General features: G+C 57.8%; 5 protein-coding genes across 5 annotated transcripts; 1 reads left to right on the forward strand and 4 right to left on the reverse strand.

Moving 5' to 3' along the window:
- Window positions 1-37: 37 nt before the first annotated feature.
- On the reverse strand, window positions 38-1,342 carry IUM83_06293 (Spliceosome subunit; the record flags this gene model as incomplete). Its single annotated transcript, XM_067930488.1, has 3 exons — window positions 38-81; window positions 153-225; window positions 731-1,342. 3 exons carry the CDS (start codon window positions 1,340-1,342, stop codon window positions 38-40), a joined length of 729 nt encoding a protein of 242 aa, XP_067800553.1.
- A 139-nt stretch (window positions 1,343-1,481) lies between these two features.
- On the reverse strand, window positions 1,482-9,362 carry IUM83_06294 (calpain-like cysteine protease C2; the record flags this gene model as incomplete). Its single annotated transcript, XM_067930489.1, has 1 exon — window positions 1,482-9,362. The coding sequence occupies one exon, from the start codon at window positions 9,360-9,362 to the stop codon at window positions 1,482-1,484; it is 7,881 nt and encodes a 2,626-aa protein (XP_067800557.1).
- Window positions 9,363-9,713: 351 nt separating this feature from the next.
- IUM83_06295 (S-adenosyl-L-methionine-dependent methyltransferase) lies at window positions 9,714-10,682 on the reverse strand (the record flags this gene model as incomplete). The annotated part of the gene is made up of 1 exon (XM_067930490.1): window positions 9,714-10,682. The coding sequence occupies one exon, from the start codon at window positions 10,680-10,682 to the stop codon at window positions 9,714-9,716; it is 969 nt and encodes a 322-aa protein (XP_067800556.1).
- A 1,211-nt stretch (window positions 10,683-11,893) lies between these two features.
- Window positions 11,894-12,184, reverse strand: IUM83_06296 (uncharacterized protein; the record flags this gene model as incomplete). Its single annotated transcript, XM_067930491.1, has 1 exon — window positions 11,894-12,184. The coding sequence occupies one exon, from the start codon at window positions 12,182-12,184 to the stop codon at window positions 11,894-11,896; it is 291 nt and encodes a 96-aa protein (XP_067800559.1).
- A 904-nt stretch (window positions 12,185-13,088) lies between these two features.
- Window positions 13,089-13,391, forward strand: IUM83_06297 (uncharacterized protein; the record flags this gene model as incomplete). Its single annotated transcript, XM_067930492.1, has 1 exon — window positions 13,089-13,391. One exon carries the CDS (start codon window positions 13,089-13,091, stop codon window positions 13,389-13,391), a length of 303 nt encoding a protein of 100 aa, XP_067800558.1.
- Between the last annotated feature and the right edge of the window lie 883 nt (window positions 13,392-14,274).

Raw genomic sequence — 14,274 nt, forward strand, 5'->3', positions numbered from 1 at the left:
CAAAGCTTGCCGAGCCAAGCGCCCACTGTCTACTATTTTACGACTCGTATGTAGCCGTTCGTCCAGGGCCACAAGTGAGCGCTGAAAGAACGAAGATGAGGTTAATGAGTGATATAAGTCCGCACTGCGGTCATTCTTCTACGATACGATACCGTTTGAGTCGCATCGAGCCTCTTCATGGGCAGTTGACGACGAAAGGCAAGAGCTCGAAGTCGGAACTCTCACCTTTTAAACAACAGCCAAGCTGAATGCCTTGTAAACACCACCACCGTGAAGCAGCAAAACGACCCCGAAGCCCACGTCCTGTTCCCCTCTAATGCCTGCGACTCCGATGCCGCTTCCGATTCCGACTGCGACTACGACTGCGACTGCGACTGCGACTTCGACTGCGACTGCGACTGCGACTGCGACTGCGACTGCGACTGCGACTGCGACTGCGACTGCGACTGCGACTGCGACTGCGACTGCGACTGCGACTAGAGCTGTCCGACCGTCGTCTCCGATGGCGTTCACGACTGCTCCAGCGTCGCTCCCGACTCCTAGACTGCTGTCTATCTCTCCGCCGCTCCCGCTCCCGCCCTCTCTCCTCCTCACACCGCCGCTCAACGCGCCTCCTGGCCCAGGATCTGGATGTAGACACCGACCTCCTCGACCTCGTTCTCTTGTCTGCCCCCTCCTCCTCCTCCTCCTTGTGCGCCTCCTCCACCAGCTCCTTGAGCTTCCTCCTCACCTGCACGTAGCCCACGTGCACCTTGCCCCCGAAGTGGTCGGCCAGGCGCCGCTCGCTGTCGAAGATGCTGAGGAAGGCGCCGCACACGTCGCACACGCGCAGCTTCTGGCCGCCGTCCGCCTGCTTGGCGTCGGCCCCGCCCTCTTGGCTCTGGCGCAGCAGCTCGCGCCGCTGGCGCTTGAGCAGCTCCGCCCGCTCCACGAGGCGCAGCGCCGCGTCGGCGTCTCCGTCGCGCGCCTTGTCCTGCAGCTCCTGCGTGAGCCGCGCCCTGTCCGCGTCCGCGTCGTCCTCGTCCAGGCGGCGCTGCGCCTTGGCGATCTTGCGCTCCACGTCGGCCAGCAGCCACGACAGCTCGGCGGCCAGCGCGCGCTCGTAGCCGAAGCGCCGCGCGCCCTGCTGCTCGTAGGCCGCGCGGATGCTCGGCGAGTGCAGCAGCGCGCACGCGCCCGCGTCCACGCGCGTGTTCTGGAACAGCTCGCGCGGGCACAGGCCGCACAGGAAGGGCTTGCACACCCGCGGGTGGCGGAAGTCCAGCTGCGGGTCGTCGTCGGGCCGGTCGCCGTCGCGGTTCACGCCCATGAGCGAGTCGAGCAGCGCCCGCTGCGCCTCCATGACTTGGCTTCACTATGGCGGAGGTGGCGCTGGATGTCATTCTGCGGAGGGCAAAAGGAGCATGCGGAAGAGTGACCAAGTTGAAGTTTGATGTAGCCATGTGTCTGTGCAATAGTTGCCTTTTTTGGGGCTTTTCCAGTTAGAAGCCATCGGGTTTCTCCCAGGAGGACATGCCTGTCTGTTTGTTAAAGTAGAAGGGCTTGCTGGCGCCGTCGTCCCATTGCTCGATCCACGCGCTGGGCTGCGGCGCGTCCGGGTCGGTCTGTTGCGGCTTCTTCTTCTTCTTTTTGCCGGTGAGGCGGGTCTGCTCGCGCTCGGCCTCCTCCGCCTCCTCTTGCTGCTGCTTGGCGAGTTGCTCCTGCAAGATGCTCTCATCGTCCCGCATGGCGTTGTCCACGATGGCCGCGCCCGCCGCGATCTTGTCGGCCAGTTCGTGCGACTTGGCCAGAATCTTGGCCCCCGCCGCGGACTCGGCCACAGTCTGCTTCATCTTCTCCGCCATCCGCTCGACCAGTGTCCCCGGAGGCGCGGTAGCCGTCGTGCCGTTGCCTGTCTTCCAGGCTGCGGGCCACAGCTGCTGCAGCTCCACGGGGTAGTTGCTCTGCACGTGCATGCGGAACGGCCCCTCCATGCCGCTGACGTACGCCGCCACCAGCAGCGTGTACGTGCGTGCTGCCAACTCGCAATGCACGCGCACCTCACGATTCCTAGCTGGCACACCACTGTGCGCTGTCACATTGTCCTGGTTAAGAACGGTGACGCGCCGGGCTCGGTCGTTTTGGTCCTGGTGGGCGACGACGTACACTGCAATCGGTAGCACCGTCACGGGTGCCATGCCGCGCGAGTCTACCTGCGTGACGGTGATGATGACCTCTGTTGGACGCGATACGCGCAGCGAAAAGTGCGGGTTGTTATCGAGACCAGAACATCCGGGGTTATGTCGCGTCGGCAGCCCGCTGGCGGTGGCGTCTTGGCGCGAGAAGCGCGCGTCCATCGTTCTGACGGTCCATTTGTCGGGGTCGTAGTAGCGGCACACGTAAAGCGCGCGGAAGGCGTGGCAGAAGTCGTCGAAGCTCATCCAGAACGTGTTATCGTCCCCAGTGTCGTTGCCCTTGCGCACGCCCAAGCGCTTCCGCAATCGCCGAGTCCACAGACGCGAGCCATCGCTCCAGTCGCCTTTCCATTCCTGATGATCGCCTGGTGGATTTCGCAGTTGCAAGAGCTGCGCGCCGTCCACATCTCGCACGTCGTAGATCACATAGCAGGCGTCGAACACCAAACCAGAGGCGCGCAGCGCTGGGTCCGCATGCTCGCTTGGTAGTGACGCGGCACCCAGCAGGAAGCGGTTCTTGCGGAACAACTTCAACTGATGCCATAGCGTCTTCTTCAAAGCACCTCGTGCTGCCGGTGCTAAGAACACTTCCTCGCATTCGCAACCTGAAAGAACGCGAAGAGCGTGGTGAACGTATCCACGCTCAAGTGCTGCGTACCCGCCGTAGTATTTTGCAAAAGCCTTCTCCACCAGAGGCACCCACAGCTCTTCAAAGTCACGACTGTGTGCGAAAGCGGCTCCAGCACTAACTGAAACCTCGGCATCGTCATCCGAGCCCAGACCAGCGGCTTCACGCTCGGCAGCATCGTAGAGTACTGGGAAGTAGTCGTCAACGATGACGGTCTCCCATTGACAGTTTTGATACAGACGCAAGGCGTAGGCGCCCGTGAGGGAAGTTTGCTTGGTCACGAACAACCGGTCGATGAGCAGGTCGACCTTGCCGTCGTCAACGCCACCGGATGCCGCCATAATGCTCAGAGCACTCAGTAACCAAGCATCATCTAATCGGCCAACGCGAACATCATCAGGATCTGTTCCGCCATCAAAAAGCCCCGAAGCGATGTTGATAGCCGACGAAACCTTCCACTGCGGAGCGATCTCCGCTTCGCTAGAGCATCCAGCGAGTGACGTTGTGTCTGGGGGAAACTCTCGGTCTATGAATTGTAGTGAACGTCCGAACTCGCCTGGCACGCACGAGTAGCCCGATTCAATCTCCAATAAAGCCTCGCGAGCGTTCACGATACCTTCGTCATATCCCGGTTTGCTTTCCTCCTCCTCGGTCAATATGCCTTCACTCTCACGTCGAAGACGGCGAGCAAGAAATTCCTGCATGCGTTGACGACACTGGTCGGCTTCGCGTGGTGCCCAGTACTCACGCAGATCTTTTTGAGCTACTAGAGCAGCTCGGTCCTCGGCGTCCACGATAGCATCGGTGCGCTCCATTTCCTCGTTGAATGCAGATTTCAGTGCGTGAAATCTCGCACGGGCTTCGGGGGTAAGCGAAAGCAACCAAACTGCCACCAACGGGATGTCGATAGACGCAAACGAACTTGTACGGAAGACGTTGGCCGGCGGACTGATGCCGTTCGACATGAGCTTGAAGCGATTCTCGCGTAAAAACTTCTGGAACAGGATCTTTTCGCGGCTCAGGCGTGCATCCGACGCTGTGAGCATCAAAAGCTGCAGGTGAATCACACAACGGGTTTCTTCGTAGAACTCACGATCCAAAGCGGCATCTAACTCAGGCAGTTGAAGCAGCAGCTCTACCAAGTCTCGTGGTGGAGAGGCCGGTATAACATCAACCTGACGACTGGAAATTGCGAGAGCTGTGCTTGCATTGGAGCCGCCACGTTCAAGGGCGTCTGCCTGCGTGTCATCTGCTTGAACATTGCTCTTCGTTTTCTTCCTTCTCCACTTCAGCGTTGACGGTAGGTACTTCCGACGGAGAAATCGCAACAACCGTGGAGGCACTGTGACTGCATACAAGAACCCGAGCGGCCCCACTCCGCGTTGGAAGACGTCCTCTCTCACTTCTTGCCACGTTAGAAGTCCATCAGGCCGAGCCACTTCCAATCCGTGTATCGTAGTGATGACCCTGCATTGGCGATCCACATCCTCGATATCAAGCGCAATGTCACCGCTGGTCCGTCGAGGCTCCATCTTCACAAGAGTGTCCTCGATCTCAGGTTCCGCTGCTTTAGTAGCTTTCTTGCGGCTTGCAAATGCACTTGCAGCACCTCCGCCGTACGCGATAGCTTGAAACTCAAGCTCTGCCTTCTTTTCTCGACGTTCTTGCTCTACGAACTCGGGTGACTCGAGAGTGAAAGGCTGTCGACGGCGATTTGACACCGATTGAGCAGCTTCGCTCGCGTCCTTGAGGATCATTTCATTCACATACTTCGATGCGATTCCCATTTGCACGGGGGTGACAGCACACAAGTGAGCTGTAACACCCGCAAACGCTAACAGCACGAGGCTGCAGAGCCCCACGCCAAAACCCAGTGGATCGAAGAACATGACGCCAGCAACGCCCCATAAAAATGCCAACAAGAACACCATATACAGCGGCATCACGGTCTGCGTCTCATCCACGACGTTGTTGGTGAAGGCGTTGTAGGAGAAAACTGGAAAGAGATAAGGAGAATAGAAGACAGACTCATCGGCAGAGCTTTTCGCCACAATCCAGCCTGCAACAAACTGCATCGAATACTTGAGCAGGAGAACGACGAACACGATTGAAAGACAGTAGAAAAAACTCATTCCGGAGGCGAGCGCTGCGATGATGGCAGCAACGGTAGCAGTTAAGACAACGAGACTGGCCTGACGCTGGTAGACTGGAGCGAGGTATCGGTCATTCTCGACCCATTTCACGAGATAATACGTGATGAAGATGAACAACGCCAGCAAGAAGGTCAGGACACCCCCGAACGCCATGTCAACAAACACATACATCTCAAAGATCCAGATAACTATGGCGGCCATGCAGGCCCCGCCGATACGACGAATTGGCCGTGTAATAACCCAGTTTTCGTCCTGCCACCGACAAAGCGTGACAGCGAACAACAGGAATATTGGGTAGAAAACCAGGATCGAGAGGATAGCGAGCGACTCTACTTGGTTCACATTCTCCTTCATCACAGCGAAAAACAACACAAAACCGGTAATCCAGGCCAGCACAGCACTTCCACCGAACGAGTACTTCATGTCAGGCGTGAATGTAGCGGTTTTGAAGTACTTAATCGTAGGGGAGAGTGTGAAGATCAGCGCATACGCTCCAGTCCAAATAAGTTGTCCCAGCCAGGAGGGGTTCTCCGTAGCTGTTAGAATCATCCCGTACAGCATGATCAAAAACAGCAAAGCGAAAAAGCAACCGAGAGTCGTGTGATCCTGCGGGAGCAAGAAACCTTGCTGGTACGCCTGGTACAGCGTCATTTTACTGAAGTCGACGTCGCCATCTCCGCCCAACGCTACTGTCTTTCGGCGTGCCAAGACAGCGTTGCTAGCTGCATTATCATCCAGTAGAGGTTTCTCAAGCGCATCGTCGTCGTCGTCTATCGCAGTGTTGGCAGCACCATTTCGATTGAGTAGTGGTTTGGCTGTCGGTGAGAGATTGTCCACCTCGCGATACTTCTTCAGCCACGTTTTGCGCGAGGACAAAGCGCGCCAACCAATTTTGCCAGCCATGAGATCTCTCAGTAGCGCTAGACGTGGGGGCTTTGCTGGTTTAATTGCAAGCGTTGTGGGCAGACTCACTTGCAGATTTGCGGAGGTTCCATTCTCCGTGATAGCAGGGAGCTCTGCTGGTGGTTTTGCCAAGATCGCAATGGGAGCCTTGTTGTCACCTGCCGCTTTGTTCCGTCCTGGAAGCGTCAGCCCCAGTTTCTTCGTCGGGCTCATGACTCCTGCCGTTTTGCTTCCTACGAGACCCAACAAACTCTTTGATGGTAGTGTCGGCATCTTGAAAGTCTCATCGGCGCTGTCATAGACACTGTTGTTACCTTTTCCTTTGAGGGGCGGGAGCACAAACGTCTCACGCATGAGCTCGGCCTCCTTCTCAAGAGCAGCTTCTTCATCGAGAAACCCACCGTCGTCATCATCGTCTAAAACGTCTTCTTCGTCGTCTTCGGGGGGCCAAACAACCAAGCGATAGTCATTCCTTTTCCACTGAACGTGCACTGCCAGCGACAGCATCAGAATGAGCGGCGCGAAGAACGAGGATACAAGGATGAAAGTTGAATGCGTTGACGCGTACACGAACAAACCCGAGCAGATGATGAGCACTTCTGAAGCTGCAGCTAGCATGAACGGTAGTCGGAACGGCCGCACGAACAGGTATACGTGCATGCCGTATTCCGACAGAAGTTGCTCCTTTTGCAGGAAGAAAGCTCTTGATGTTGCTAGCGATAGCCCCACAAAGAGGACCACGATGAAGGCTAGTACGCCGAATATCCAGAGCGGCCACTCTTGACCTAACACGGGTACGCGTACGGTCTGGTTTGCATTGGAGCCAAAGGCAACGCCGAGCAGTAAGAAGAGGTAGAAGAAAGACAAGAACCCCAGTACGAACTCAGGTGTCGTGCCCACATCCAGTTGCTGCTGACGTTCTTTTTGGGGATCATGCCCAAAGAACGTGACGCCACCGGCCTCCTGCTTGTTCATGCGTGGCAAGTTCCTGCCGATGATTTCGCGACAGAGAGCAGTACCGAAAACCATGTACAGGAAGGCGTGACCAAGGATCCAGTATGTACCACAGGTAATAGCGAGACAGACTCGGACAGAGCTCAGTAGGAACACCACGTAGCCAGCAGACCAGTTATGAGCGTTCTTGCCACGATGCAGCATGTACACACAGATATCCACTAGCACGAGCGTAATGGAGATTCCAATTGCTTGGGTACCGTACTCTGTGCAGACACTCGCCACGATGCAGTAAATCAAAAGTGTGACCAAAGCACTCCAATAGTACCGGCGGTTCATGCGTCTCCGAGTGGAAGCAGGTGTCACGAATGCACTCTTGAGGATGTCAGCGTACTCTAGGCCAGGTATCGACTGCTCCACCGTATAATGCTCGCCCAAAATGGCTGCGAATGCCGATTCCTTTCGCTTTCGTCGGGTCTTCACAGTTGTACCAGTTCCTTCTTGCTGCTCCAGAGGAGCAGCATTGCCTTTTGCTGTTGCAAGCTTCAATCCCAGTGTGCCGAGGTTTTTGAACTTACTTTTGAGAGTTGTAACTTTCTTGGACGCACTAACAACAGCGATAACTTGTTTGAGCGACTTGGATAACTTGGAATCGTTGGTGAAGGCGAGCCAGATGATTGGCATCATATTGAGTGTGAGGAAAATGCACGAGAGCGAGAAAAAGTCGATATCCTCGCCACCGATATAGACTTTCGGGTCTACAAATGTCGACGAGAAGAGAAATACAAAAGAACCGAGCAGTGCTAATGCAAACAGGTGCAACGTTCTTGCCGTCATGCGCCAACCTGTGCGCACCCACATAGCAGCTCCGTAAATTCCTCCGAGAGCTCCGATACCTAGGAAGATAAGCCCAAAGCCGAAAGCTGGAGGTGTCACGAGAATAATGGACGTCACTCCCCACGACATCAACATCAGCATCGGCGATGCGATTACAATTCTCACGGCCCAGGTGGCGTAAAACAAATTGCGCCGAAACTGCGCGTTATTCTCGCCGTCGCCATAGCAAAAGAAGAGCTGCGCAACAATGTCAGGCTTCTTAGCCTTCGCCTTCGCCTTTACCACTTTCTCGGCCAGAAAAGACTCTACACGTTCGATACGCCAATGCACGCGCTGTAGATATCGCAAGACAAGTATCATCACAAAGACAAAAGTTATCGTGTACTGGCGTGACACTTTGAAAAAAATACTTCGTGAGAACTCCTTCGAGTAGACGACGGGCACAACGTCCAAGGTCTCATGTGGGATAGCCACAATGAAGTACATGCTCAGTGTAGTGTCCGAGTAGTTTAGCCGCACATTCGCACCCGTAATGATTCCTCGACCTTCGGCATCCCCGTACTTGTTGATCAAATGCGGTGTAAAATTTTGCGCCACAGCCTTGAAATCACCTGCTACATCCTTTAACTGCGCATACTCCCGGGTTTCAGCCCAACCGAATGTGGTGTCGAGCCATTCAGGCGAGGAAGCGTCATCGTCAACGCGTCGGAACACGAAAAGCTGGGCAGCGAAGTTGAACGTCACTCGAGCGTACGGAGCATAGCCGTAAGTGTCGATCATTGACGTGTTGCCTTTGTTGTTGTTGGACGTACTCGACGAACGGATCAGCAATCCGCCTTGCGAGTCGGACATTCGGTAGTAGCTCAGCAGCAACGTGTCCGAGCTGGAGTACACTCTGCCATACAACCACGATTGCTCATTAGGGAAGTACCCGCCCATTCCTCCATTGACCAAAGCATCCGAGACGAAAACCTCTTCCGCTCTCATCTGGAACGGAACGGACGTCATTCGGACGCGCATGCAGGGTGTCGACGAGGTCTCAACGGTGCAATCTCCATTCACACTCAAAGGGATCCAGAGTTCCTCCGCGCACATTGGTTGCTCGGCCATTTGCCACGTCGAGCTATCGTTCGTAGGCACCTTCTGCGTCAACGCTGAGAAAGCCGAGCAGTAGATGGCGTTGAGCGTGACTTGAGCTACCAGGTCGTCGTTGAACTCGAGCCCGCTGTCCTTGTCCCAAACACGGACGATGATCTCCGTGCCAGCGGGGCGGAACCCGAAGTTCAAGTCACGGTTGAGGTCGTTCTCCCCGGTGCACCCGGGCTCCGCGCACGGCGGCCACTTGGGGTTGAGCGAGTTCCAGACCACGCTGGACTTGCGGACGTTGTCACCGATGCGCGCCTCGACGAACGGGTCCGTGACCAGTCCAGCGCGGCCAAAGCCGTCGAGGTTGGGCAGGTTGCGCATTTCCACGATGGTGAGCGTGAGGTTGCCACCAGCGGAGGCATACTGCCCCGCGTCGGGGCAGTTGCGCGCACCTCCGGTGCAACTAAACGCCGTCAAGCTTTTTGTCGACGAGTACCGAGGGTCTGGGTACCCCACGGTCTCCGTTGTTTGCGCCGTCACCGCTGGCGGACACAGCAAGACGCCGACTGCTGCTGCGAAGCCGAACACGCGCCACGCCACGGCATGCTGCACATTGCGCCGCGTCATCTGATGGCTCACCGGCGCAAGGCTGGCATGGATGCAAGAGTGAGCGAGAGGGGCGCGACGAGTCTCCATTCGCGTAACGGAAGCCTTTGGTGCAGAGCACACACCAAAGTGCGCTTCAACCTGCACGTGCACGACCCCAAGACAGCAACTTCATGGGCGCAACTCGTGGCTGAGTGTACGTTCCCGTGCGCCCGGGTTACCTGTCCATGACGCTCGCCTTTGCACCACGTGGCTCCGCATCACCTCATGATGACGTTGCTATGCTGGACGTTCGCAATGCAGATACTGATCCAGCTGAAATAGTGATACATTAATATGCTGGCTTGGCACTTAGATAAGGTGTTGCTGGGGCTACGGCAGGTCTGCTAGGGGCTTCTTGGCCAGCACGTAGTGGTACGTCACGGGCTGCTGGTCGGTCCTGGTGAGCGTGGGCGTCCAGGCGCGCCCGAAGTGCGTGCCCGGCTCGGCCAGCGCCGCCTGCACATCCATCTCCCAGGGCAGCTCGCTGAACACGCCCTCGCATACGTCCTCCTCGGCGTGCTTGAACAGCGGCTCGCCCAGCTCGGCCATGGACAGCTCGCTCACGTCCTTGAAGAGCGCGAGCTCTCCCGCCTCCAGGAAGGCGTGGCCGGTCATGTCGCCCCAGATCTCGCTGCCCGGGGCCGACAGGATGTCGATGGTCTTGAGCAGCGCCAGGTTGCTGGCGCGCGTGAGGTACATCATGATGCCCTCGAGCGCCCAGAACGTGGGCACGTCCGGATCGAAGCCGCTGGACAGCAGACTCTCCTCCCAGTTGAAGGCGTTGAGGTCGGCCACGATGCAGTCGTGGCGCTCGGCGAGCAGCGCCGGCGGCGACTCGAGGCCCTCGAGCACCGCGCGCTTGTGCTCGAACAGCTCGGCACTCTGGTCGATCTCCAGCACGTGGCAGCCGCGCAGCGTCTCGAGGCGGAACACGCGCGTGTCCAGGCCAGCGCCCAGCAGCACCACCTGCCGGATGCCCGCGTGCCGCTGCGCGAGCGCCTCGTCCAGGTAGCGGCTGCGCAGCGCCACGTAGTCCTCCGGGTGGGGCTGCTGCTCCTCCCACTTCTTGAGGCGCGGCGTGAGCTGCGGCGCGACCTCGCGCGTGAGCGGCTCGGCGAACGGGTCGCGCACCAGCGCGTCCTCGCGCGTGGCCTCGACGGCGCGCAGCAGCGCGTCCACGAAGCTCGTGAACTGGGCGAAGTCCTCGGTCTGCATCTGGCCCGACGGAGCACAGGAGGGCGGGGCGCGCGCGTCGACGTGCTCGGAAAGGAAAGTGGAGCTGCTGGTCGTGCTCTCCATCGCGCGCGCAAGTCGAGAAATGCGTCAGTGGCGCCGGCCGAGGCGCGAGGTGAGAGACCGGCCACGGCGACGTACGCCATGGTCCCTTCCAGCGCCGCTCCCGTCTCTAGCGCTGCGCGGAGGGACGCGCCATCGGCATGCAGCCGCGCCGGCGCACGCATGCTCCCGGCCGGGGAGAAAGCGGGCGTTGCGGCAGCAGCTTGGGGCAGCTTCAACGCCGGCGACAAGATCGCTTCCGGGCGCGCGATGGAAGGAGGCGGTCTCCGATCAGCTGGCCGAGGTGGCGACAGAGTGGCTGGGCCGGCACGCCACCCGCGCCGCAGGATTCATCGCGGCGCGGGTGGCGGGCGGTGTTTGTTTACCGGGGTCGTCGACAATCGAGGCTTCGACTCCAAGCAGCATGGGATCTGATAACCGCTCACTTGGAAGCACGCGGCCAACGCGCAAGTACGTGGCCGCCGCCAGCAATTCGCTAGTAGCGAAACCAGGCCCGACAAATCGTTGAACGCCATCTGAGCGTGCCGTGAGCAGAAGGGCCCACTCTGGGCGCGCTCTCAAGCCTGGCTGGCTGGCAGACAGCAGAGCCGAATCAGCACGGCACGACATCAGCATTGCGGCATTGCGGTCAGCATCACCAAGTTCCTGATTCGGCGCTCGTCGCCGCAGCGACCTGCCTGTCTGAGCAACTTGCGGGCGCTGCTGACCAACGGTTTGCTCGCTCCCCGGCGTGTTGCGCGCTCCAGCAGTGTGGACACCAGCCACCCACTTCAATCACACACTCATATGGCCGCGGTGGATCGCCCAATACGCATGGAACCGGCACCCCGTCCTCCTTGGCGATTGCATGACAGTCCCCATTGCGAGTGAGACTCCATTTGAATGGAGGAGACTTTGGCTTGACTCCGAGCGGCTCGAGCAAGGCGAAAACATGACTCAAGCGAAGCGAAAACATGTGAACCAAACGGGGCAGCAAAGCTCGCTCGCCATCATCGCGCAGAGTCTGCGGCAGACAGATGATAAGGTGCAGCTGAAGCCCATCCAACACGAATCAAAGGCGAGAGCTGAACACGGGTTGAGCTGTACAGTACTAAGTACGCTGGGCTGGAGCACGGTGTATCCGATGTGTCACTCGATATATTTTCTGTTGTTATTACACGTGCAGTGACTGCGCTGGGGAGTCCGCATCTCGCGTAGTCTTCAGCGTTTGGAAACTACACTTCTTCCACCGCTGTGACGGGCGCCGTCATCTTCTGGCTGACCGGGTCGGCGTACACGGGCTGCACGGCTGGAGGTTGCTGCGTGGCCGTCGCCATCGGGATCGGCTGCTGCACGACGACCGGGACGGCGGTGACCGTGCCCGGAGCGGCGCAGTGCGGGTGGCGGCGGTTCCAGCGGCGCTGGCGGCGGTACTCGCGCCGGAGCTCGCGGTCGTTGCCCTGCTGGCCGTCCTGTTTGTTGCCGCCCAGGCGACGCAGCAGACTGACGAGCAGGAGAACGCCCATGGCGGAGAGAGGTGGTGGTGGTGTGGGGAGGAAGGGCTCCTTGAGTGGTTGAAGGCGAATGCCGGAGTGATGGAAGGGTCAAGTCGCTGCTGGAGGTGAGTGGGGTGTCGCCCGCCCCTTTGACTCGATTAACGTATGGTGCGGTGAGCCGGGACGGCTGTAATCAGGCCAGAGCGCGATCACGGCAATCCAGCGGATGGCAATCGAGGAAGTCAGCCACTTCGTTCCGCTTGGGTATCCATTCATCGAACAGCAGCAGCATCCGTAAGAAATGCGGGGCCAGCCATGCGTGGCAGGCTGGAGTAGTGCTGGAGTAGTGCTGGAGTAGCGATTGAATTTGACCTCGAAGATACTTCCATCGAATGTAGCTTGATACTGTGAGGAATAGGGTACCGCTCTATCTTCGGGTTGGAACTGGTACTGTATCTGTAGTAGAAATCATAAATGTGGTCCAAAGGATTTCTTCATATACTTTGACGGCGGCATTTGTCTTCTGCTGGCGTTCGTGGTGGGGTTGTACTCCTGCAGTCGCAAATGACAGTAACAACGCCGACTAGTACATGTAGTCCCGCTGCTAGATTGCGAGCTTTATGTGGAGCTGCCAGCCAAAACGTAAGTAGATGGGCTTATGATTCCAGGAATCGGTGGTATTCCCAACTTCGACTGAGGCTATGAATGGATACTAAAGTGGCCACGATTGCCATCCGCTGGATTGCCGTGATCGCGCTCTGGCCTGATTACAGCCGTCCCGGCTCACCGCACCATACGTTAATCGAGTCAAAGGGGCGGGCGACACCTCACTCACCTCCAGCAGCGACTTGACCCTTCCATCACTCACTCCGGCATTCGCCTTCAACCACTCAAGGAGCCCTTCCTCCCCACACCACCACCACCTCTCTCCGCCATGGGCGTTCTCCTGCTCGTCAGTCTGCTGCGTCGCCTGGGCGGCAACAAACAGGACGGCCAGCAGGGCAACGACCGCGAGCTCCGGCGCGAGTACCGCCGCCAGCGCAAGCGCCAGCGCCGCTGGAACCGCCGCCACCCGCACTGCGCCGCTCCGGGCACGGTCACCGCCGTCCCGGTCGTCGTGCAGCAGCCGATCCCGATGGCGACGGCCACGCAGCAACCTCCAGCCGTGCAGCCCGTGTACGCCGACCCGGTCAGCCAGAAGATGGCGGCGCCCGCCGAAGCAGCGACAGAAGTGTAGACTCACGAAGATTTCGGAACTGCGCGACCAGGTCGCCGCAAAGAATGTGTCATCACTGGAAGAGATGGGATCTTCCTAGTCGCGCACTAAGTAGTATTTAGCAGCAGTAGATTCACATAATAGCTACCGATTAGGTTCCTAGGGTTTGAATGTAACCATGGTCGATCGAAGACCATGCACATTAGGCAGCACAATACATATAAGCAAATCTCACTCCCAAACGTTCCAAGCTTCTTGTGTGCTGCTTTCGGTGCTGCGTATCTTCGTACACCCCTATCTTGAACGGCAGTGTCGGTGCGTGCAGCTTACAGAATTTGAACGAAAACCCTCTTTTAAAAACGAAATGGATGGTTGTTGTATTCTTCAAGAAGCGCCTTGTCGAGCAAAACTACGGCGGGTCCTGTGCTACAGATGAACTGCTCCCGGAGAATCGCGTTGGAGGCTTAGTTCGGGCGGTGATTGGACTGGTTGAACTGGAACGACTTGAATTCGGGGCGGTGGTGCTTGCGAGTCATTGCACTGATCACGGCAGGACTCGTAGCTGTCACCTTCATCTTCGTCATTTTTGTCACGTCGACGCTTGAGGCAGCAGCGAACCAAAGGAATGAGGAGAAGACAACACATCCACCTGGACCAAGTGGCGCGATGAAGGCTTAAAAGGAAGTGCGATCGGGCATTTGCCATTGTAGTGCGGCGAGACTTGGACCGATAACCAATGCAGTAAACACATTTACTACATTGGTTACGACTTGCCCAACTTTGATTTGCGGGCGGCGACATGTGAAAAATCCTGGCTGACTGCAAACACGACGACCAAACTATGAGTTGCCTCACACGATTCGTGCTTTGTCGGACAATACAAAGTGGGATTTTGTAGGTCTCT

This window comes from Phytophthora cinnamomi (assembly GCF_018691715.1).
Source record: "Phytophthora cinnamomi strain GKB4 chromosome Unknown Contig1, whole genome shotgun sequence".
Taxonomy (NCBI): Eukaryota; Oomycota; class Peronosporomycetes; order Peronosporales; family Peronosporaceae; genus Phytophthora; species Phytophthora cinnamomi.